At 36.7% G+C, this 26279-nt stretch overlaps 1 protein-coding gene across 9 annotated transcripts in view; it reads right to left on the bottom strand.

Annotated features, from left to right (window-relative positions):
* The window catches only part of ENAH (ENAH actin regulator), a 153274-nt gene that overhangs the window by 63386 nt on the left and 63609 nt on the right, over positions 1 to 26279 (bottom strand). For all 9 annotated transcript variants that reach the window (XM_036830684.1, XM_036830693.1, XM_036830638.1 and 6 more), the window contains 2 exons: positions 10465 to 10630; positions 1774 to 1951 (listed from right to left, as the gene is read on the bottom strand). In XM_036830684.1, coding sequence (XP_036686579.1) covers positions 1774 to 1951; positions 10465 to 10630 — 344 coding nt within the window. The remainder of the gene's footprint in view (positions 1 to 1773; positions 1952 to 10464; positions 10631 to 26279) is intronic.

The raw sequence follows: 26279 nt of genomic DNA, 5'->3' as shown, positions 1-26279 counted from the left end.
ATTTTTCTGCCTTACCAAAATGCTTGTGTAGCTAATGAGATGATGGGCGATCTTCCCATTTACTAAACTTTCTATAATGTGGAAATTACTTTATAATAGAGAATGTAATTGAGTCTCTCCACATTAAGACTCATTAATTTCAAAAGATCAAGATCAGAAGAAAAAAACATTAGTTAGCATTTGCATTTTGAAAACAAATTATATGAATATACACTGATAAAAACAATCTTTTCCAATTGGTTAAAAAAAATTGATGACAAGATGAACAATAATAATTTTAACCACTTTAAATTAGTAACATTTAATTCCCAATATCCATGGATACTCTTTTGAAGGTTCAGAAATAAAAGTAATGTTATATTGTTCCAAACATGGAGAAGCCAAATGTTATTGTCATACATATGCTCTTAGATCTAAAGTTTGGTCCTTTAATTATTTATTATGTAGTTGATCTATTTAATTAAGATATTAAGAACCACAATTAGAGTTGTTTCCTTATGGTAAAACTATGGCAACAGAAGAGCAATTCTATACCTACAGGAGAATGCTGATAAAATACTGATGCCTGAAAGAAAAGTACAGTGACTTAGATGATCTACATACAAGACTGTACATACGAGCAGACTTTTCTATGCTATTTTCTGGACTTACTGACAAACCAAAAGAAGTTCCAGTGATTTATTTTCTCAAAATAGATAAGATATGAGAGTTATGTACAAATTATTTATAGAGATACTAATTTCCTCAAAAGAAAATCTAATATAAACCACCTATAGGCATAATGTAGTTTTAGCAAGATTCCAAAGGGTCTTCTTACTCTGAAATTCATATGTGAAATAGACTAACACATGGGCTAGATGTTTCAATCCTTTTTAGAATAGGGCAAGGTATAAAATTTAAAGTATCTATAACAGGTTCTGAAATTCTATACCTTCAACAAAATACCAAATTTTAATGTAACTATATAAGTTCCTTCCTCTTAAAATATACAAATAAATTTTATTTATGGCATGCTTATATCAATAAGATTGCTACTAAATACACAAAGGCAAGAGTAATCATATGTCTTGTTTTATTATAACCTTAATTTTCTGATTATAAAATCTATCTCCCTAAAGAGAGAACCACAAATTGGTATATTTTTTCCTATTTTTTTAAGCCAAAATTTAAAAAAAGCTCACCTCTGATACATACACAGTTTTAAATCCTGTGTTTTTTAAAAATAATGTGAATTATTTCTACACATCTTTCTGACCACGATGCAGTGTCAGAGGACATGCAATTCATGACTTGTACCACCTGAGGGCACTCCAAAAAATCTTTAAACAACTTTCAGAATGGAATTTTTATCTACTAGGAAGTAGACAGTCCTACTTGAAGTTCAGTAGTGGCTTAAAAAACGTGTTTGAGAAAACATGTGTTTTTTCATAAAAAATAAGATGATGACAAATATGCATATTCAATCCACTGCATATTCTCTGGGTCTCATGTCCTTGCAATGAAAGTTGAGGTTCTAGATCGGAATAAACAAACTAAATAACTTCAAATGAGGTTAAAAAATTACTAACTACTAACAGTCTCATAAGATTATCCTTTTATAGTACACATTTATCATCAACAACCAAAAGTTCACATTTTTGTAGAAAACAAGAGAAATTCAAGAATCACTTCAAATACATACACGATTTAAATAAAAGTTGGTCAGAAAAGATTTGGTTTAACATATACATGACACTTCAGTTCAAGAAAACAAGTAACCAGAGGACGCCCTACCTGTTTCCTGTGAATTCAACACTTCTAAGGCATGCATCATGGCACTTGCGAAGACATTGGCATCTTCTTTGCTGCCAAAGTTAAGACCATACACCTGTCTAGCATCCCGCCATTGGTGGAAGGTCTGTGTAGCTTGATTGTACTTCAACCCTTTAGGAATGGCACAATTTATCACGACCTAAAAGACAGTAATTCTTTTTATAGTCAAGCTAATAACTGGCAAAATCAACAACGTCAACAAATCCTGATTGGACATATTCATTCAAACCCGCTCCTGACACACCTTGGCAAAAAATGGTTAAAACAATTATCTAGGGTAAAATTAGTCTGCAGAAGTAACAGTCTGATGGACGTTAGGCTGTCTGATAGTTACAAAGGTCTGGCCTTAAAAGAGTAAATCAGCAAAATGAAAGAAAATCTATATCCCTCATTAAATATATTTGAACATGTTTACTGAGGTATTATAAATTCAGAAAGTGTGTAAAACATAAGCATGTTATCTCAGTGATTGCTCCCATGTAGCCAAAACCCTAATCAAGAGATATGACGTTAACATCAGAAACCTGCTCCTTAACTCCTCCTGCCTCCCAAAAGGTATTAGTCATACCTCTAACATCAAAGATCAGTTTTGTAGGTTTGGGGATTTTATATAAATGGAGTTACACAATACATATTGTAATTTATCTGCCATCTTTCCCTCAAAATTATTTATGAGAGGTATCTATTTGTTGCATGTACTTGTGGTTTATTCTTTTTCATCACTCTATGGTATCCCATTGTACAAATCATGTTTATTCACCCATTTTCCCATTAATGAACATCTGGATTATTTCCAGTTTGGTGTTATTAAAAATAACAATGTTATGAACATCCTACCAAATGTCCACCAAATGAGCACACATTTCTGTTGGGCATATACCCAGCAGTGGAAATGTCACAAGCCATACCTATGTTCAACTTCAGTAGAAAACTCAAAGTAGCTTTCCATATAGGTCCTATCAATTTTCACTCCCCCAGCAGTATACAAGAGCTTGTACAACTGCACATACAGTGCAACACTGTAATTGGTATACTCAATCTTTACTTTAGCAATTCTGCTGGGTATGAATACTACATCGTTGTGGTTCTAGTTAGCATTTCCCTGATTAATATTGAGATTTAGCACCTTTTCATGTTTTAATGGCTATCTAGAGATCTTCTTTTATGAATACCTGCTTAAATTAAATCTCTTGCCCATTTTTTTTACTGAGTTGTCCATCTTTTTCTTTGTTGATCTGTAAGAGTCCTTTACATATTCTGGATGATCCCACTGTTGGGATCATCAGTTATGTGTTACAAATACTTCTTCCATTTTGTGACTTGCCTTTTCACTCTCTGAATGGTGTCTTTTGATGAACAGGAGTTCTTATCTTTTATGCAGTCCAAATTCACAATCTTTTTCTTTATAGTTAATGCTTTTTTGTAACCTGTTTAAGAAATGTTTCTCAATCCCAAGTCATGAAAATATTATCCCATATTACTTTATAGAAGCTTCATTGTATTAACTTTCATATTTACATCTCCAATCCAACTGGAATTGATTTATGCCTATGGTATGATATAAGGTTCAAGTTTCCTTTTTGTTTCAATATGGCTGTCCAATTGATCCAGCACTACCTATTAACTTGCTGCAGGTTTACCTTTTTCATAAATCAAGTGACTAAACGGCTCTATTTTGTTCTACTAGCCAATATGCCTATCTCTGAGCCAACATCAGTGTCTTAATTATTGTAGCTTTATAGTAGGTCTTGATAGCCACTAGAGTATGTCCTCCTACTTTGTTGTTCCTCAATATTGCTTTGGCTGTTCTCAGTCCTTTGTGTGCAGCTATAATTTTATACTATCAATTTTGTGTTATTTATCCAATCTGCCAGTCTCTGCTTTTAATTGTAGTGTTCAGTCCATTTACATTTAATGTAAATTATATATAAATTTGGGTCTAAATCTATCATACTTTCTTTTAGAGTTGTTTATTATTGTCCCCTCTATTAGCTTGCTAGTTATACATGTTTTCACTGTTGTTTTAGTGGCTGCCCTAGAGATTACAACAGGTACCTTAAACTTATCAAAGACAAATAAAAACTAGTATGTTTATCTTTACCTCAACAATACAAGGACTTACAATACTTTATCTCCAATAACATTCCCTTTCTTCCAATGCCCATCCTAGGAGTCCTACACTAGTTTTATCAGGTGTTTTAATTCCATTGATATTTTAAACCTCATAAAACATTATTAGTAGTCTTATACAGTTGATGATCATTTAAGATTTACCCAATAGTTACATTTTCTGTTGCTTTTTATTCCTTCTGCCCTCTTCAAGCTTCTGTTTGGACCATTTCTGATATTGAATAACACCGTTTAGAATTTCATTCAAAGCAGATCTCCTGGTGATGAATTATCTCCACTTTGGTTTGTAAGAAAATATCTTTGTTTCACCTTGATTTTTGAAGACTATTTGTATTAGGTTTGGAACTTTAAGTGGCCACTCATTTTCTTTTAGTTCTTTGCAATCTACTGCCTCTTAAGTTTTTGTTGTTTCTACAGAGAAGTCAGCTGACAGTTTATTGTTGCTTCTCTAAAGTTGTCCTTTTTTCACTGACTGCTCTGAAGAGTTTCACCTTGAATTTAGTTTACAGTGATTTTAATATGATGGGTTTATATGTGGTTTTCTTTGTATTTATCCCATTTAAGATTTACAGCATTTCTAAGTTGATGTCCTTTCATCACTTCTGAAAATTCTTGTTCACTATTATGTCTTCAATTACTGCTCCTGCCCCATTCTCTCCTCTCCTCTGGGACTCCAATAACGTATGTGTATACCTTATACTTTTTTTTACTGTATTTCCTATGTCTCTTAAGCTTTTTCATATGTCCATATTTTTCTCTCTCAGAACATCACAGCTTCAGACTGAGTATTTCTTTCTGACTTATATTCCAGTTTACTAATTCTTTTTAGTGGTTTCTAATTTGTTGTAAAACCCATCACTGAGTTGTTAATAGCAGTTATTTTATTTTTCAATTCCAACATTTCCATTTGGCTCTTTTTTCAAAAAAGTTTCCAGTTCTCTACTGAAATTCTCAATCTTATCTTTCATTTCCTTGAATATATTAAGCACAGTTATTTTAAAGTCAATTTCTGGTAATCCCATTAACTGGATTCCCAGTGGGTTTGTTCTATTACTGTTCCTCTTGTCTCCTCGCATTCTGGTTATTTTGACTGAATGCCAGACATTGTCTATGGACAACTATATGGAAATTTTGAGGCCTACAATGATGTTATATTTTTGCAGGGGAGATTTACATTTGTTTCCGACAAGCAGCTAGGGAAACTAACAATCTCAAATTACCTTAATCCAAAAGTGATTAAAATGTCATTAGAGGCTGAGTATCAGTTCCTATAAAGGCCAGTCTACTTATGAGTCAAACTTCTTCCCCAGGGTATGGGGCTTCTGGGTCCCAAATCATGGCCTGGGGGATTACCAAGACAACCCTCCCCTCATTAGCAGTCCCTAACTTATAATTTTTGTTCTACTAGTCCCAGGAGTCTGCCAAAAGCTCTGTTCAGCTACTCAGTCCCCTCTTTCAAAACTGATATGTGCTTCCAGGTAAACATAGGTCCCAAGCTGGGCTCACTTCTCTGGTTCTTTCTGCTTTTAGGTCATGGACCCATAATTCTTCATTGCCACGTAAGCTCTCCAAATAGACTTCTTTCTTTTAAATATTCTGTCCAATTGTTTTGGTTCACAGAGAGAGGCTCTATCTAAATTAAATTACCTCATCCACCAATACCCAAATTTGACAACTATTTTTAAAATATGACCACTTAAAGATGTTATGCTAAGTGAAATAAGCCATATATAAAAGGTCAAATATTGTATGATTCCAATTATTTGAAATGCCTAGAATAGTAAAATTCATAAAAATAGAATGGAGAATGGAGGTTGCCAGGGGTTATGGGTAGAGGGAAATGGAAAATTATTGTTTAAAGGGTTCAGAGTTTCAGTTTGGGAGGATGAAAAAGTTCTGGAGATGAATAGCAGTGACGGTTGCAGCACAACAATATGAATGTATTTAATGTCACTGAACTGTACATTAAAAATGGTTAAAATGGTAAATTTTCTTATTTTTACTACAATTAAGAAGATATGATCGCCTCCTACCATATGATTTCTATACATATCGGGCTGCGGGGTGGGGAGGTCACAAATCCTTAGCTACTAGAAACCCAAAGCTAGAATTTAACATTACCAGAAAATTATAAACCAAATTTTAAGGCAAATCTATATATATCCCTGCTTGGCAAATAGGTTAAAAGGGCAGGCAAAAAAAGATAGTTATGTTCACTTTTTTCAACTTGTTCAGTGACAGAATATTAGAAAAAGTTGAGGAAAATATTACTGGAATCAAAAGAGAATTATCTAAATCATGAGTTCACTTTTTCCAATATAGAAATTTTAAAATGTGAACAAATTATTTCATTCGATTCTAACTTTCAAGGATTGACAAAGCTGTATAATCTCAAAAAGCTTTCAAAGTCAAGGGGGATGCATATACCTTCATTCAATAATAACTGTTTATTGGATGTTCACTAAGGATGTTATCAGGTTTGGACTTCTTCATAATCCTAATACTTCAAACCCAATGAGCTTGCATCTAGATTAGTGATTTCCATCCTACGCACACCCATCCATTTTTAGCCTGAGCGTAACAGATTAAACCGTGCAGTTAAACACCTATACTTCCTTCTGACGTGGCTCAATAGCTTATCTTGTCTATGAAGTCATCCACAACCCTCTTTCCCATCTTCTCAACAAAGTGATCATTCTTTTATGCCCTCACTGTGCAATGATTTGTCATAAATGAAACAACTAACTGTGCTGTTTTCCTTACATGCATAATATCCCATTCTTTACTGCATTGTTCTTCAAGGTCAGGAATTATTATCTATATAAAACCTAACTACAATGCCTAGAACATAAAAAGCACTCAAGTATTAAGGAGAAAAATGGTAGCTTTTCATATATATGTATACAATTTGTACATACTCAATTTTACAAATAAATGGTGGGTCATTTTTTTTTTAATGTCTCTTAGTACAGAAAGTTTAGATGTTGTTTAATAAATTATACTAATATGTTTCTACATAGAACAGACTGATAACCATTAAGAAATGAAAAAAGGTACTCTGGAATGAAAAGAAACCAATTATTTATTAGATTTATTCTTAGGTACTTTATCATTTTTGTTCCTTTAAGCAGTATCTGTATAAAATTATATTTTCAATTTGTTTATCGTTAGTTCTACAAAAATGCTACTGATTTTTATATACTGATGTTATGTCCAGCAACCTTGCTGAACAATCTTATTAGTTCTAATATTTTATCTGCAGATACTCTTGGGAATTTTTTACGTAGACAATTATATCATCAGCGAATAAGGTCAGCTCTGTTTCTTCCTTTTCAATCCTTACTGCTTCTATTTCTTCATCTTCATATTACTAGGTTACCTCTTCTGCAATACTAAATGAAGATGATTAAAGCTGAAATCCTCAAACTTATTCCTGAGTTTAATGGAAATCCTTCCAACATTGAACCATCTTGTAAGATGTTTGCTGTATGTTTATATTATTCATCCTTATCAGCTTAAGAAAACTCATTTTTATGCCAAACATGCTGAGAATCATTATGTATGGATTTTAATTTTATCAGTGTTTTTCCTGAGACTCTTGTTTCTTATAGGTTTTCTCCTAGCAAATTAATAGGTTATCTAATGTTAAACTACCCTTAAATTACTGAGATAAAGAGATAAATCCTATTTGGTCAAGTGGTGGTCTTTTTTTCCCCCATATACATTGTTGCATTTGGTCAGCTAATATCTTATTGAGGACTTTTATATCTATATCAATGTTCTTAAGTGAAACATGCTTATAAGTTTCCTCTCTCAAATGGCTCTTCTATGTCTCAGATATCAAAATTATACTAGCCTCATAAAACACTCTTCTTTAGAACCGTTTGCATAAAACAGGTAATAGCTTGAAGGTTTTTAGATTTTGTTTATAAATGCTCTGGATGTTCTCCTTTTTTTTTAAATTTTGGGGGTAGATAATTAACTACTGATACATTTTATGACTGAGGTCTATTATGTTTCTATACTTTTCTGCCAGGTGTGGTAAATTATATTTTTCTACAAAATGGCCCATTTATTAGTGTAAAGCTGTTCATAATATTATAATTTATTTCCTTACTATAACTATAGTGATATCTCTTTCCAACCCTAATATTGTTTATTTATAGCTTTTAATTTTTTTGTTTGATTCTGTCAATTTATTCAGGGAAGCAGCTTCTGTGTTAATAATTTCTATTTATTATTTAGTTATTTTTTTCTTTTATTTTTAGTATTTCCTTCTGCTTTTTTGGGTTTGCTTATTATATGCCATTAAGATTTGTCCATCTACCTAGAGGGTATCATGCTGAATAAGTCAGACAAAGAAAGACAAATACGCTATGATTTCACTTACATGAGGCATCTAAAAAACAAAACAAACGAACAAACATGACAAAACAGAAACAGATTTGCAGATATGAGAATAAACGGGGGGGGCGGGGGTGGGTGGTCCATCTAAGGACAACTTAGACATGCCACAGGTTTCTATATGTAATATCTTGTCACTCAGATCGAGGTTGGTTTTTTTAAATTTTTAAACATTTTCTAATCTTCATAATGATTTCATCTTAGTGTCACAAATTATTTAGGAGTGTGTTTTTAAATGTCCAGTATTTTAAGAAACACTCTATTTGTCAAAACTGGAAGTCATAGGAAAGTTTACTTCTCTTATGAATAAAAATTTCAGTATTTCATATGGAAATTTCCTGACTTACACAGACTTCTAATTTTTTTTTCAGTTGAGGTATAACTGACATATAACATTATATTCAAGTTTACAAATAATGATTTGATCCAATTATTTTTAAATATTTTCTTTTTTGCCAATATTTAGATACTTTTAGGTTTGTTCATCAGTGTTATCAAATGACCAATTCACTGAATTTACCAAAAATTTATTTTACAGCTACTAGTTTGGAAAGTTGTGTTTAAAATGTTCGATAATTTCTACAAAGTTCTAGTTGTCCAGTTTCCAGTTTTTCTCTATAGTAGCATCTTAGGAAGTATTCACTTTGTCTCTGGCCTAACTCACTGCTGGTACACTTTGCTGGAGGAAAGACAAAGGGGAGAGAAAGTACTCAGAATGACCTGGATACCCCCAGGGAGAGAGGGTTCTTGGTACAAAGACTGTGGAGACCAGAGAAGGGCTGAGCAACAGGCACAGAAAGCAAAAGGAAGGAGGCTAGGGAGGAGGAAGAACAGGGCAGGGGGCCTGAGAGGACAGAGGGCAGGCTGGGCCAGTTAGTATTAATAGTTAAACTTGCTAAATTCAGTGACCTGCCTTTCGGCAAACTGATTCAGGTCTTTAGAAGTTCCTCTCCAGGGGAGCAATGCATTTGTTTTTGCCAGGTGCCCTAGGAGTTTCACTGGCCTGCAACCAGTATTGGTTAATTTCTTGACTGGAGTTGTGTAAGTGAAGTTGGAGGTTTCCATCTTTCAGAGGAGCTCCTAAATCAGCTCAGACAGAAACAAACTTCTTTGCCGATTAGGAGGATTTTTCTAAGTCCTCTTTTTATGGTGTGCAGCCCCTTGAAGAGGCCTCAGCTTTATGCAGAGATGCTGGTTTCAAAGCCCAGCCTCTCACAGGCCACAAAATCTAAGCCCCTGGATACTACCAGTTCATAATCTCCATCCCAAAACACAGGGCTGCTGCAGCATCTGGCCACACCACACTACACCACCCGGTCTCCTAGTGGAAATGCAGGGACCTACCTTTCTTTAGTAAGAACTCAGATGGAAATGTGTTACATTTTTCCTGCATATGTTTAACATTGGTTGATTTTACCATCTTACCAGAGCCAAAAAAAAGTATTTTGTAAATCTGTTCTTTATAAAAGCCCTCACTGCTACTGGTATATACTTAATGCTAACAAGACCCTATTTATATTTTCCTCTATCTACTGCTCCTGATCTGTTAAGGCCCAAGAACTCAAGTAATCAGATAATCCAGTCACCTTTCTAAGAAATCCAGAGCAGGGAATCAGTAAAAGCTTAGTTGTCATGGCAGACACGATTACAAAAGCCTAACTATTCCGGCAACCTTAATACCTACAATTTTTCTATCGTATATGAATTTAACAATATTTTATGAAACTACTTACATTTTGAACTCTTTCCTATAATCCCATACCCCATACCTTTGGTGGGAAATGAATTCCTTAAACACGCTCTGCTACTTAAGTGTATTTCACATTTTAGTTTGTCTTAAATTTACTTTGGATTCCAAAACCTAGCTAGTTTGAAGGCCAAAGCATCTAAAGAATATTCGTAACTGAAAAACTCAGATTTATATTCTTGAACAATTAGTTCTAAATCCTCATCTAAATTCAGGCTTTATAAAAGGTGGAGAGGGTGGGAAGGCAAACCGATATCCTTTTTCCCATAGAGACTCTTTTGTCTATAATTTTAAAGTACTTCTTTATTTTACTGAATGTATCAAGTCCTTATGTAATACTAGATAACGTTAAGAATTTAATAGACCCTTACCTGATGGTCCTGAATCTTCCTGCCCACCACTCTGAATGTGTTGTTGCCTGTATGATGATATATATGAACTCTGCTGAACCCGGTTGAACCACCAGCTGGCACCCACTTTTTATTGGCATCATCGTAAACCATCACAGCAGCTCTTGCCTGACAGATACTCTGTTCACTAGGGTGGGGGGGAAGAAAAGCAAACTTTTAAGATACTTAAAATATGCTAAGCTTCCCACATAGCCATATAAACCAGAGTTAGCTAACCGAGCAGTTGGTCAACAATTAGTGCTTTACTGGGTGCTAGAAACAGCAACAATGAACAAGACAGAGGCTTCCTGCTCTTATGGGTGGAGTCTGATGGGGAAGACAGACCAAAAAATGAACTGTAATGAGGGACCAGAAAGAGATCAGGATCCACAAAGAGCACTTAGATATAAGAAACATTTTCTTCTAAAGCTGAGGATCTAATACATTCATTAAACTGAATATAACTACAAATATAAATTAATCATTATTTAACTGTATACATATGTTTATAACATTTGTGAACTGTTTGTGATTACCTCTCTTTACTGGCAAAATTACTTTTATCATCAGGCTTGCTTCAAGGTCTATATAACAAATTCTGCTAGGCTCTTCTGCCCCTTGAGATATGGAGTGGCCACTAGCAATCAATGGACAGCACCGTGACTGAGTAGTCCCTGACTCCACTCAGGCAAGAGAACATCTTATGTTTCAAATTTCTTCACTTAAAAATGAAAAAGTAAAATAAGATGATTTCTAAGGATTCTTCTAGATGTTAAATTCTAAGCTTCACAAATAAATATTGAAGAAAAGAAGACCAACTCCATGATAGAATCTTTAAATCTCAGCTTCATCTCAATTATTTGTTACCAAGTGATACTGAGATACATGAACAAATAAAATGTAGAGATGATCTTAATTCTATATTAAGCAATAGTTTCATCTTTCAAATATATTCCAAAATAATACTGGGTAAAAAAGACTGATTGGGGGCTTCCCTGGTGGCGCAGTGGTTGGGAATCTGCCTGCCAATGCAGGGGACACGGGTTCAAGCCCTGGTCTGGGAGGATCCCACATGCCGCAGAGCAACTAAGCCCGTGAGCCACAACTACTGAGCCTGCGCATCTGGAGCCTGTGCTCCGCAACGGGAGAGGCCGCGACAGTGAGAGGCCAGCGCACCGCGATGAAGAGTGGCCCCCGCTCGCCGCAACTGGAGAAAGCCCTCGCACAGAAACGAAGACCCAGCACAGCCAAAAATAAATAAATAAATTTATATTAAAAAAAGACTGATTGGAATTTTACTTTATTTTATACCATATGTTATTTTTTTAAAATGAAATACCAAAAGTGAACTACAGAACAGGTATATTAACTCCATGCTGACTATTAACCGAATTAAAATGACTCAATCTCCATATAGAAGACTTATTTTGACGCTTAAGCAGCTGTTAATGGAGACGCTAAGTAGCTCACCCAACCCCATCTTTAACGAAAGCACTGCTCATTCCACCAATTTTAGCCTTCAAGATTTTAAACAGTAAATCATGTGGGTTCTTCCCCAACATCCTGGGAAACAAAAAGTCGCTTTCATGCCCTCCCTTCTTACCCACACTTCTGGCCCATCTCTCAACAGTATATGTATGTGCTTCACTGGACCTGTTGTGTGACTTGATGACAGAAGATCATGGGAGACCTAAAGAGGTCACAGCACCAAGCAATAAAACCACCCAGAACAGTGGGGTTATACATGCTTGTAATTTTCCATTAGCTAAATCTTACAAAAACTTGTAACAATACCTGTGCAGCACAAACACTGAAATAAACCCAGTGGTACTGTCTAAATTTTTATGCTGCACCGAATTTTTTTTAGTAAATTAGTTCTGGGAGTAAAAACGAGGCAATGACTAAAGCTTGAATTATTTTTAAAAGCTTGATTAAAGAGCCTTTGTCAGCACAGCAGTTGAAATCTCTTCATCGCTCAAAACAAAAATACTTGTTAAGGGACAAAATTTACATAACCCTATAGAAAGAAACAAGCTAAGGCAAAGTGCCTCTTACAGCATACAATCCAAGAAACAAATTTACTAACTAACTGTAAATAACAACTCAAGAAACAAATCTGTAAATTAATACAGAACAGTATTTTCCAGTTCGAAAATTAATGTTTTTGGACATACACGATGTTTCCCCAAGGTTCAAGAAATAATGTCTCTTCAAGAAGTTCCACTGGGATCACAGAAGCTAAAGCAATAGTTGAACCCCTGTTTTGTAAATCAGGTCATCCCATGCCTCAAAAAAAAAAAAAAAAAAAAAGTTACAAAAGATACATAGGAAATCTAAAACCAGGAGAGTTAAATAAAATGTCCCAACTTTCTCCTCCACCTTTTTCTTCCTCATTGCTCTACAGTGGGATGCCGGAGACATTCCAAATTCCTGAAGCACCGAGTTAACTGAATAGCTCTGACTAATGCTTAATTACTCAAGATATATATAAGCCACTTAGTCAGCAAGCAAATGTCTGGTCGCTTCAATTTCCCTATAACCACAGAAACAAAGACATCTCTAAATGAACGTATCAAAGTAGCCAAGAAAGGCCAAAAATACAAAAACTGGTTGATTAGTTTTCTAATGAAGATGAAAAGAAATCTTCAAACAGAGATGTTAAGGATACAAATCTAACTCTAAACAAAACCAAGAAGCACCAAGAGAAGCCAAGGTTAAAGGGAAGAAAAAAATAAGATGTGGGTAAGAACTGAAGTGTTACTGGAGGTATAGTCAGAGCTACCCGGGTTATGCGGCAAGCTGTGAAGATACAAGCTAAGCCCCAAACAACCCCGTAGTTTTCTACAAGGCATCCAGCACTCAGAGAAGCCAAATCAAGACCCAGCCAGGAAGGAATGGCACTGTCCAGCGGGCTCTTAGCGACCAAGCCAAGTCTTTCCATTCCTTTCCACACACCTGAGGACCTCTCCTCAACTAGAGACACACATCCTATGGTATAACAAAAAATATTTGGTCTTTGTCAGGTTCCTGGAACAGAGCTCCTAAAAACCTTGGCATCTCCTGAGCAGTAAGAGTGTCTTTGGTATGCTAATGAGATGACTCTAGGCTTCCATATGGGGGCTGGGTACCAGAAATACAAAGCCAAGATCAGAGGGTAGAAATGTTCAGTCTCACCCCTTCCCCACCTCTGGGAAGGAGAGAAGGGCCGGAGACTGGTCTCACTCACAATGGCCAATGATTTAATCAATCATGCCTACATGACGAAATCTCCGTAAAAACACCCAATCGAGCTCACATCCAGGTGCTGGTTGGGTGGCATGCCTAGAGAGGGCCTAGAAGCTCTCTATTCCTTGCCCTATAAATCTCTTCCACCTGGCTGTTTCTGAGTTGTAGCCTTTATGATAAACCAGTAATGGTAAGTAAAACACTTTCCTGAGCTCTGGGAGTCATTTTAACAAATTATTGAGCCTGAAGGGGAGTCTTGGGAACCCCTGAATTTGTAGTCAGCTGGGCCTAAGTTTGGGTAACCTAAGTACCCCACTGGCAGTGCCAACTAAAAATTGTCACTTGCCACCTGGTTCTACAAAAATGAAGCCACTAAGCCACTGGAGTCGCTGACCTTCAACACCCCCTGAAAGGAGTTCGGGGCAGAGATCAGGAATGAGGCACTCTGTGCTCTAGGAAAAACTGGCAGAACAGGCCTTCAGATAGTTAGGTATTTTCAGAAGACTTTATGAGCCCCATTTCCTGCATCTTCTCACATCTATAAAAGCACTAAAATCATTAACAGAGACATCTGCTCCTCGTGACTAGCAGCAACCTTCTGCCAAAATGTGTGCTTGATTGATCCTCCTTCGCCAAAATCACGTAGATACTGACCTCCCCCTTATCTTTCCGGAACAGTTCCCCAGAGCTTTCTGAGAAGCTGTCTCCCAGGCTATAGTTCCCATTTGGCCCCAGATAAAACTTACTCACTACTTAACTCACTACTGTCATGTTGTACTCTTTTTTTTTTTTCAGTTGACAGCAGCCAGGTCTAAAGTGGGAGCAGTCTTGTGGGACTGAGCCCTCAACCTATGGCATCTTGTACTAATTCCAGAAAGTTAGTGTTTGAATTCAGTTGAATTGTTGGACACCCAGTTTGTATCAAAAAAATAAGAGAACAGACTGTTGATTTGAGAAGAAAACTCCCACTCAATATACCAACTCCAAATTACAGGTACGCACAAAATAAGCTAGTGGTACCCAGTTTTGGATTTCACAAACCCATAAACTTCAAAAACCGACTGGATGAATCAATACAGAATAGGGCTGACAGTATTTTGGCCTACTTGCCAGGTAGGAGATTTCAGGGTAAGGTAGGGGACCACCATAACTTACTAAAATGAAGATATTTTGGAACTTAAAAATCTCAAAATAAATACAATGTAATATACTATAAATATAATAATTAGCTTTCCATACAGTTCTCTACATTGCCCACTTTTTTTTTTTCTTCCATTTCTCCCTGCTCCAGTGAAATACTTATAAGCCTTCCTGCTTTATATGTATGACCATATGACTGGCCTGAGTCACAACAGAACTGCCTGTACGTTGGTGTATATACAAGCACTAGAGCAGTGATAGGTCAGCTTAGAGGTTCTTCTGGTAAGAATTTCCAACTTTATCTAGGAGGATTTTTAGATGAGAAAGTCAATGAGTGAATTTCTGAAATGATGAAATTTCAGAAATTCACATATGTGCAGTTTTTCAGGGAAAAGTAACATGGAAGGAAGGCAAGATTTAAGAACCACAGCTATTGAAGAGTCAAAAAGGGGAAAAAATTAAAGAAAATAAAGATCTAAACAAGCACAGCAAAAAAGACAAAAATTTTATAATCTTTATATTATCATTCTATCTGAATTATAACAAGGCTCAAAATGAATACCTAGTCAAAGCCTTCAACATTCTGAGTCAGTAAAGGAAGTACATAAAAGATTAAATTAGTAAATTACTGAGCTGTACTTTTGTGAAGATCAGGCAGTGAATTAGTTATAAACAAAAATTTCATTTTATGACCAAATGCAAATGGTGTATGTAATTGATTATACCTCATTTTCCTGATGTTAATTTTGGTTTTTTAAAAAATGAAATATGGCATTAGAAGGCTAAAGACAGCTGATTTTTTAAAAAAGTATGAAAACCATGACACTACAATCCAATTCTGTGGCTTTGTAAAAATTCATTTCTGAATACAGTCAAATTTCCTGAACAGGTATATATGATGGTAGAAAATGCTGGCCCAATTTTATTTTTATAGGTTACCTGTGAATGAAATGGTTCCTGGTATTTAAGCAGAGTAAGGATCCCTTGGCTATTCTTGTCTATGCTGTTTACTGAGATTGCAATAAAGCCAAGTCTTTGAAAATAGCAACTTCCTTTCAAAGTAACCATTACTTGTCAAAGAAAGCATGAATATTCAGTGCTTAGGCACAGAGTAGGCATTGTTTAAATTCTCGTTCAGTACATAATTTCATTTAGCAAAATCCTACTCAAGAACTGGATCATCAAGACCTGGATCAAATACCATTCCTTCCGTTAAGGTCTTTCTGGAGTCCCCAAAGCCAGAATTAATTGCTCCCTCCCCCCATAGTATTCATTAATTTTTCCACCAGGAGGACTCTGCGGAGGTAATATCTGAGCCACAGGAAGGAGTTAGGATTTTACTCCAAGTGCATTGGGAAGCCACTAGAGGGCTTTAAGCAGAACATGACTTACACTTTTAAAAGATGACTCCGGCTACTATAAAGAGAAGGGATTCAGGAAGGTGGCATCGAAAACAAGAATGCAAGCATGAAGACCAGTGTGAGACGTGTGTATGGTAAGATTTGGACCAGACTAGAAATAAAGGAGAGGGAAGCATATGGGATATATATGTCAGAAGCACAGGAGACAGGATTTGCTAGTAGGTCAGACGAAGGAGAAGGGGAAGGAGGGGACAACCAAAGGCAAGAGAAAAATTATGTCACCTAGCATTTTACTGATACTCCCAAAGTAGTATGTGACGTGCTACAAAGGATGTCACTACTGGAAGTCATGGTCCCAATTAATTTATTTTTACATACATATAAAAATGTACTCATCATCTTTGAAAAGGAGAATGTCATTTATCTTCGAATGACAGAGCCTAGTCTGCAGTAAGTTATCAAGGTCTATACAATAACCTCTGCTATACTACTGACGACTTAGAGAGTTTACCCTAAGAAAGAGAATTAGCATCTTGTCTGTTATGATACTGAGTCACTCTGTGAATCAAGATGTCAGTTATTCAGAAGATAAAATATTAAGAAAGAAATTACACAAAGAAGTTGGGAATTTTAGGGCTTCCCTGGTGGCGCAGTGGTTAAGAATCTGCCTGCCAATGCAGGGGACACGGGTTCGAGCCCTGGTCCAGGAAGATCCCACATGCCACGGAGCAACTAAGCCCGTGAGCCACAGCTACTGAAGCCTGCACGCCTAGAGCCCGTGCTCAGCAACAAGAGAAGCCACCACAACGAGAAGCCCGCACACCGCAACGAAGAGTAGCCCCTGCTGGCCGCAACTAGAGAAAGCCTGCACGCAGCAACGAAGAAGACCCAAGGCAGCCAAAAATAAATAAATAAAATTAATTTTTTTTAAAAAGTTGGTAATTTTAAAGACAGTATTTCCATCTTATTCTCTCATGTCAATTTTTGTTGCTCAAGCTTGTAATTTTTATAACATTTCAAGCATTAAAGAGGCTTAAACATAATTTTAGATTTCAATTCAATTCCACAATTATTTTTCACACCTGCATTCCATGGCCTCCTAGAGTTATAAAAGATTATGCACTCAAATCGGGAATAATAAACATGTATTTTCTTCAAATAGGAAAGTAAGCAATAAATGGCATGCCCTGTATTGTGTTAAGCACTAGAGGAGTCACAAATAGAAGGCTTTTTCTCTCAGTTCACCACTCTGGACTCTAGCCATCCTGCAAACCTAGGGGTCACACCAGCATCCTCCCTGCCCTTCACCCTGCCAGGCACTCTGTCACCAAGGCCTGTCAATTCTACTTCCTAAAAACTTCTAAATTCATTAGTTCCCTTTGCTCACAATGCTCAAAAGCTTTAATTTGGGCCGTCCCTAGTTTCTCATCTGGATTATTTCAAGTCTCCTAACTGGTACCCCTGACTGCAATTTTACTCCTTCTTCCCTGTGCTTCCAGCGGGAAATTTTTCTAAATCAAATCTCATCACCTCACTGTTCTGGTTAAGACACTCCAAAGACTCATTTCAGGATAAACTTTGGCTTCATAGCATGGCACAAGGGGTCTACTGTGATTTGGCCTCTGTCTTTCTCAACATTCATACTTTCTTTCTTTCAAATACTTGTAGCATGAAATGTGTACAAGACACCATTCTACCATCCTGCTGCTGGTGGCACATCCCACCACTGGGGGCACATCAGTATTCACTACAGCAATAACAATTATGCCATATTTGTCCATATATCTACACCTTTGCACATGCCCTGTACCTAACCTACCTGCACATTTCCTCCTCGCCTAATACTGACAGTTCTGCAGAATTTAGACACAAGTGTCACATCCTCTTGAAAGCTTGTCCTCTCTCCCTCAATATATAACAGGAACTCACTCTCTGGGTTCTCACAATACAGTATGCATATCATGTCTCCAACAACATCATATTAAACCCCTGAAGGGTCGGCATTGTATCTTTTCATCTCTCCTAATTAAGATCTGTTGAAGTACTGACTTGGAAAGTAGTGAGCAATATTAACTGTAAAAAGTAAAAATCCATAAGCTTTGAGTAAGAACGCCAAAACATGCCAGTGAAAGCTCCCTTTTCTGACTTCCAATGCCCAAATGGACAACCTCAGACCTTCTCCTTTCCATCTATAAAACATACCATTAGCACTCAAAACACTCAGCTCTGAGCTAGAAAACTATTCTCATCACCCCGCACTCTTCTGCTCCCAGTTAGGCTGTATACTTATTAAGAAGTCAGCTGTGTTTGTGACCAAATATATTCATTCCAATTGTACTTGTACTGTAATTATGCAATTTAAATATTATATAAAGGGATACAATGTGAATATATAGAAATTCTATGAAAATTAAGTTCCTATCAAGATGAGGCACTAAAAAATTGTAAGATATACATAAAAGATGGGGGAATCACACAAGTCTAGCAGACTGCTATACTGAGAATGCTTTGCATATATCTTAAGTTCTCTCTCCACTTTAAAGAAACCAAAGCTGAAACCCTGAAGATAAAACATGGGCATGCTTCAGAAAAGAAAAACAATGTAGACTTCTCATCACCAGACTAACACTAAAAGCTTTACCAAAAACAAAAGTCAGAGAATGAACATAAAGTAGACTAAAATGCTCTAAGGTACATGCCATTTTTAAGGATACCAAGCTTGAGATCAATTAACCAACCATCATCACCCGTACAGATCACATTACATACAAAAGCTTCTACTATACACTACATTTGTGAAATACTAACTAGCTTTTCTCCTTTCATATTCCATCCATAAACCAAAAAACTTGCTAAGAATGGCAGGGGGGCGGGTGCTGCTTGCTAGAACAGCCAGGTGCTGCTGTCCTGGCTCCCTGATTGAAGGATACGGGAAAACTCTGTGAATGCCACTGACAAACAGCAGATACAAATAAGGCAGCAAACAAACTTATTTTCTGCAAGGCAAGAAAACCATCTGTGAGGCAGTAGCTCCAATAACATAGAAAGGCAAAATTTCCACTAAAGACCACATAGTTGTATACCATTCATCTAAGAAATACTAAAAGGTTGTTTATTTTTTTAATAGCTCTTTATTGGAGTATAATTGCTTCACAACACTGTGTTAGTTTCTGTTGCACAACAAAGCGAATCAGCCATATGTATACACATGTCCCCATATCCCCTCCCTCTTGAGCCTCCCTCCCACCCTCCCTATCCCACCCCTCTAGGTCGCCGCAAAGCACCGAGCTGATCTCCCTGTGCTATGCTTCTGCTTCCCACCAGCCAACTATTTTACATTCCGTAGTGTATATATGTCGATGCTACTCTCCCTTCGCCCCAGCTTCGCCCTCCCTCCCCGTGTTACCAAGTCCATTCTCTATGTCTACCTCTAAAAGGTTTTTTAAAAAGGTGAAAATATCAATGCCACTACTTAACTCTTCATCCCATAATATCTATATTCATGTGCAAAGTACAACTGTAATCTAACATAGATCCACAGTCACCACAGAAAATGACCAATATAATCTAAAGCAAGATAGCATGTTTTAGAGAACATTTCAGCAAATCTGTTGGGTTATCCCATAGGATGAAAAAGTCTCTTAAAAAAAAGGAGAAATCATTAGGTAAAATACTATGTAGAAAAAGTACCTGAAAGGAGGCACTTCCTACATGCTGTTATGCATGTTTAGGAATAAGAGTAAGCTTTTTAAAAAATCTTTATTGTACTATTTGACTTTAATTATGAATACCCCTTATTTGCAGAAGTATAGAACGTGAAAAATTCTATAAATGTGACTTGGCCAACAAAAAGAACCTGCCTCTGCCAACAATATACCTGGAGAGAGAGGAATAATACAGAAAATGAAAATGCGACTATTTTGATATTCTTAGAACCACAAGAGAGGAGAAAACGAGGATGGAATTTATAAGGGTTTGTAGAGAGAAAAGAAAATGAAATCATATTGGGCAGGAAGTAAAAAGAGAATTAAGAAACTACTAAGACAGAAAATCTTGGATGGAAACCTGCCTCTGCATGCAACTGGCTGGGCAAGTACTGAAGGAGCCTTGGCCTGCTGCCGAGAAGCCCAGGTAAATCAAGCCCTCCTGCTTTTCCTGTGATACAGAAGACTAGTTAACAAAAAAAAAGCAAACACTATTTTTAAAAAATTAAAACCAACTGTTTCAGGAGACCGTACTCTACAACTATCCATAGATAAATATTTTCGGAGCCTGTGTTTCAAAGTATTGCTTAACTGCAAGCACAAAAATCGTAACAAAATCAATGAGGGAAAATCTATTAATTTTTGACTATCTATAGTATTTAGTATAGACTGACATATCCCCAGCTGTAGTCGCAAAGAAATCTCCTTACGTTAATAAAGACCTGAAACCCAGAGACAAATAAGTGACATATATAATTAATTACTGAGCCAGGGTTGTGATGATAATAATGATACTATAATAAAAACAAATACTAATATGAATATAATACTTAAGAAGATCCACACACTGTTCTATGTGCTTTGCCTTTATTAATTCATTTATTTATTCAACAACTTTATTTGGTAGATACTTGTTAATATTCCCATTCTACAGATAGGAAATTGAGAAGTGAATTAATTTGACCAAACAACATACTGCAGGAAGTGACAGAAATGGGATTCAAAGCAGCCCGTCTGCTTCAGAGTCTGGACTTACGATCACTCTACTTGAATAAGAGAGCTAGAGTCTGCCTAACTACCAATTATATTAGTTCAATAAAATTAACTCCTCAGAAGTTTTCTATCATTTCTGCATTATACTTCACGTTATATTTGTTGAAGCTAAGGGAAGGGAATTTGTATATTTGCTGAAATTGATGTTCTTGTAGAAATAAACCAGGATTCTTTTGAAGACTTCACTAGAGAAAATTATACCTTATACTATTACGAAAACATATCTAGACTATCACAGACTTTTTTTAAAGATAGTACAAGACATACGCATAAAATTAATACTTCAGGGGAAGTTTCCTTCAAATTGAACCTCAACATTCTTCAAAGAATTACATGAAGGCAAAATCTGTGGGAAGCCTTTTAGACATCAAACTAGACACACACACAACACACAGACACACACACGCGCATGCACACAAATGAATATATAAATATAACATGATTTTTAAAACAAGTCATATGGTAGAACAGCACCCACCATTCCATTATTTTTAACTACCCTGATTTTGTTACTATACAATGTAACAATTTAGCATTAGAGGGAGTACATGAACTCTAAAATATACTAGCTAATATGAGGAATACCACTCTCATTTTTCAAAAAGAATAGGTAAAATGAAATAATACAAGAAACTTTAGTTATTTTCATCCAAGTTACTAAAGTATTGACTAGAAAATTAAGATAAAATTTCAACCTAAAACTACAGAAAAGGGCTTCCCTGGTGGCGCAGTGGTTGAGAATCCGCCTGCCAATGCAGGGGACACGGGTTCGAGCCCTGGTCTGGGAAGATCCCACATGCCGCGGAGCAACTAGGCCCGTGAGCCACAACTACTGAGCCTGCGCGTCTGGAGCCTGTGCCCCGCGACGGGAGGGGCTGCGACAATGAGAGGCCCGCGCACCGCGATGAAGAGTGGCCCCCACTCGCCACAACTAGAGAAAGCCCTCGCACAGAAATGAAGACCCAGCACAGCCATAAATAAATAAATAAATAATTAAAAAAAAAAAAAAAACTACAGAAAAAAGATCCTTTCAGACAAATGAAAACAAAGAAGAGGACTGAATATGAATACAGACTGAACTAGGGGTAACACTATAATCATTTACTAATGTCTTCCCAACTAGATTGGGAGGGGAGGGACTGTGTTTTACTGATATATTTAACAGTAGCTGGTGTTTAGCCCCTACTTAGGAGCTCACTAAATTTCTGCTGAATCAAAGACTTGGTGCAGGATGAAGTGATAATTAAAAAAAAAAAAAAAAGTACAGTATAAGAAAGCTCCATTTTATGGCTGAGTTCTAGATGGTTAAAGTTGCCAGAAATCTCACCTTAGCTAAGTGGCTAATTTACTGTCTCTGACTTTCCTAAAATTGGGCACACCTGAATTATAATCTGAATCCAAAAGTATTGTAGAAAATGTGAATGGTCAGCAGACCCAGTGACATCTGGTGTGGTAGTTTATTTTCTAAAATACCATAAACATCATCATCTTAAATTACAGTAAGTGCATAGAGTTAATTATTCTTTAAACCAGTCATTAAAACAAAATGAAACTTTTATGAAACGGTTTTGGTTTTGTTTTTTTTGGTGAAACTTCTTATGAAAACTTTCTATGAAAAGCTCAGTCTTTCACAAAAAGACCTGTTAACACCATTTGTAACTTGGTAAGGTTTAATGAAACAACTTACTTAGGTATCTATCACTTGTATTTTTTAACTAGTAGAAACCTCCCTTGTCTGCTATAGATCTCTTTTTCATCAGAATTAAACTTAAAGCTAATTCCTTTCCATGCCCACCTGTGCTAGGCAGCTTCTGAGACAGCCCCCAAAGCAGAGACTTGAACAGATATTTGTATACCAATATTCACAGCAGCACTATTCAGCCAAAAGGTGGAACACCAATGCCCATCAACAGGTGAATTGGATAAATAAAATGTGGTAAATACATACAATAAAATATTATTCAGACTTAGAAAGGAAAAAATCCTGACAAGTGCTGTAACACGATGAACCTTGAAGACATAATGCTAAGTTAAAATAAGCCAGACACAAAAGGACAAATACTGTATGATTCCACTTATACAAAGGACATACAGTAGTCAAACTAACAGAGACAGAAGGTAGAATGGTGGTTTTCACGGGCTGTGGGGAGGGAAGGAGGGGGAGTGACTATTTAACGGGTACAGTTTCAGTTTGGGAAGATTAAAAAGTTCTAGAGATGGTTGGTTTACAACAACCATTCACAACAATGTGAATGTACTTAAGGCCACTGAACTGTGACTACAAATGGTGAAAATACATAAACTTTGTATTATATATTTTACCACAATTTTTAAAATAGATAATAGCTTCAAATATTAAGAAAACATGAAAATGTAAAAAAGTATTTTTGTCTATCAAGGAATAAAACTGTATTTATTAATCCCACTTGCATTTGGTAAAGGTTATGTCTTAATACAAGTCAAAATTTTTATGCTAATAAAGAAAACACAAACAATAACATTGTCTAGAATTAATCCAACGTGTTGCAACGAATATTTAAAGTTTTGTTATGTCTTGTTATTTGAGATGCTTTGCTACTCTTATTTCTTTTTATAAGACAACTCTTTGGGCTGCACTGACAACCATTAGCTTCCTAGTTATAAACTTTGGTTTATACTTTCTCCCTGCTGTTTCTGGCTCCTATTACAAGTATAATTATAAGAAATAATTTGCATCTTCTTCCTTCCTCCCAACCACAACAAAAAAGATGGCTCCCAGTGATCTCCACCACCTGGTATTCATGCCCTTGTGTAATCTCTTTCCCCTGTGTGTGGGCTACACCCATCAACTTGCTTCTATTCTATGGCAAAAGTTATGGAATGTCAGTTCCAGGGTTCATTTACAAAAAGACTGTGGCTTCCATACTGTGGGAAAGGCTGGCGTGACAGGCCAACTGTGGGGAGGAACTGAGGCCCTCAGTCCAACCGCCTGCAACTGAATTCAATCAATAACTATGTAAATGAGCTTAGAGGATCCCCCCCCCCCAACCGTGATGACTTCGGTTAAGACTGCAGCCTTGGCCAACATCTTGACAGCAATTGTTGAGAAACCCTGAGCCAGAGGACCCAGTTAAGCTGTACTCAAATTCCTAATCTACAGAAACTGTGTGATAATAAATGTGTGTTGTTTTAAGCCACTAAATATTGCTGTAATTTTATTGTGTTGCCATAAATAACCAATACAGCACCTCCACACACCCTCTTGCCTGTCCCCCAAGATCTTAAATTTCTTTCTTCCCCCAGTATGTTAGTTCCAGGTATACAACATAATGATTTGATATTTGTGTGTGTGTATATATGTATAGCAAGATGAACACCACAGTAAGTCCATCACCACACAGTTACAATTTTTTTTCTTGTGATGAGAACTTTTAAGATCTCTCTCAGCGACCCTCAAATATACAATACAGTGTTTTATGTAAACTTAAAAGCCAAGACAATCTCTATTTCACATGCCCCATAGCACTTAGCACACAATAAACAGCACACAATCAACAGGCTCATATCTTGTATCTACCCACTTATCTTTTTTTTTAATTGATCTGAAGTTTTCAAAGATTAACTCCCAGTGCACCAGCAAACCTAAACCCTCATTAACAGCATGATAGCTCACAAAAGTAAGTATATTTAGAAATGGTCAGTGACAGAAGGAAAAATACCGGTAAACACTTCACTTGGCAGCACATAACTTCCCTATCCTAGCAAATCACCCCATTAACAAGAATTGAAGCAACTGATTAGAGATTTCACCTGTTTCCTGAAGTTTTCTGCCTCACATTATTTTCATCAGGTCGTAAAAACTATAAAAGGTTCGATTCACCATAAAGATACAACAATCATAAATGTGCATGTATCTAATTAGTTTCAAAACACATAAAGCAAAAACTGAATTATTATTTTGCAATATATCACTGCATCAAATCAACACCTTACACTTCCACAATCTTTTTTTAAAATTTATTTATTATTTTTTGGGCGTCTGTGTTGGGTCTTCATTGCTGTGCACAGGCTTTCTCTAGTTGCGGTGAGCGGGGGCTACTCTTCGTTGCAGTGCGCGGGCTTCTCACTGTCGTGGCTTTTGTTGTGGAGCACGGGCTCTAGGCGCGCAGGCTTCAGTAGTAGTTGTGGCACGTGCGCTAAGTAGTTGTGGCTCGCGGGCTTAGTTGCTCCGCGGCATGTGGGATCTTCCCGGACCAGGGCTCGAACCCGTGTCCCCTGCATCGGCAGGTGGAGTCTTAACCACTGTGCCACCAGGGAAGACCCTTCCACAATCTTGTATGTCAAGTTAATCTCAATAAAGCTAGGGAAAAAACTGACAGAATTAAAGAGAGAACAACGTTTCCACAACATTAGTTGCAAATTTTAACACCACCTCTCAGTTAACTGATAAAACTAGACAGTAACTGATAAAACTAGGCAATAATCTATAAAGTACATTAAAAAATACTGAACACTTGGGCTTCCCTGGTGGCACAGTGGCTAAGAATCCGCCTGCCAATGCAGGGGACAGGGGTTTGAGCCCTGGTCCGGGAAGATCCCACATGCCCCGGAGCAACTAAGCCCATGCGTCACAACTACTGAGCCTGCGCTCTAGAGCCCGCGAGCCGCAACTACTGAAGCCCGCGCGCCTAGAGCCCGTGCTCCACAACGAGAAGCCACCGCAATGAAAAGCCCGCGCACGGCAACGAAGAGTAGCCCCCGCTCGCCACAACTAGAGAAAGCCCACGCGCAGCAATGAAGACCCAACGCAGCCATAAATAAATAAATAATTTTTTTTTTTAAATGCTGAACACAGAAAATCTGAAAACTATTAACTACTATGACTTAACTAATATTTAAAAAGCATTACACCCAACAACTGCAGAATATACATTCTTTTCAAGTACACACGGTATGATCACCAACACAGATGATATACAAGACCATTAAAAAATTCTCAATAAATTTAAAATAACTGAAAGCATGCAAAGGATGTCCTCTGACCACAATGGAATTAAATTTGAAGTTAACCATACTAGGATACCTAAAAAAAATTTGGGGGGTGGGGTGGTAAAACACACTTCTAAGTGATTCATGGGTCAGAGAAGAAAACACAAGAAAATCAGAAAATATTTCAAATTAAATCATTATGAAAATATAACAAAAATCATGAGATGCAGCTAAAGCAGTGCTTAGTGGTTAATTTAGAGTTGTAAATGCTTATGTTAGAAAAGAAAGGTCTAAAACCAAATATCTATGCTTCCCTCTCTTAAGAAGTTAGAAAAGAACAAAGAAA

This window comes from Balaenoptera musculus, chromosome 1, assembly GCF_009873245.2.
Source record: "Balaenoptera musculus isolate JJ_BM4_2016_0621 chromosome 1, mBalMus1.pri.v3, whole genome shotgun sequence".
In the NCBI taxonomy this organism is placed as follows: Eukaryota; Metazoa; Chordata; class Mammalia; order Artiodactyla; family Balaenopteridae; genus Balaenoptera; species Balaenoptera musculus.
The sequence above is the reverse complement of the archived record's forward strand: the minus strand, read 5'-3'. Positions and strand labels throughout refer to the sequence as shown.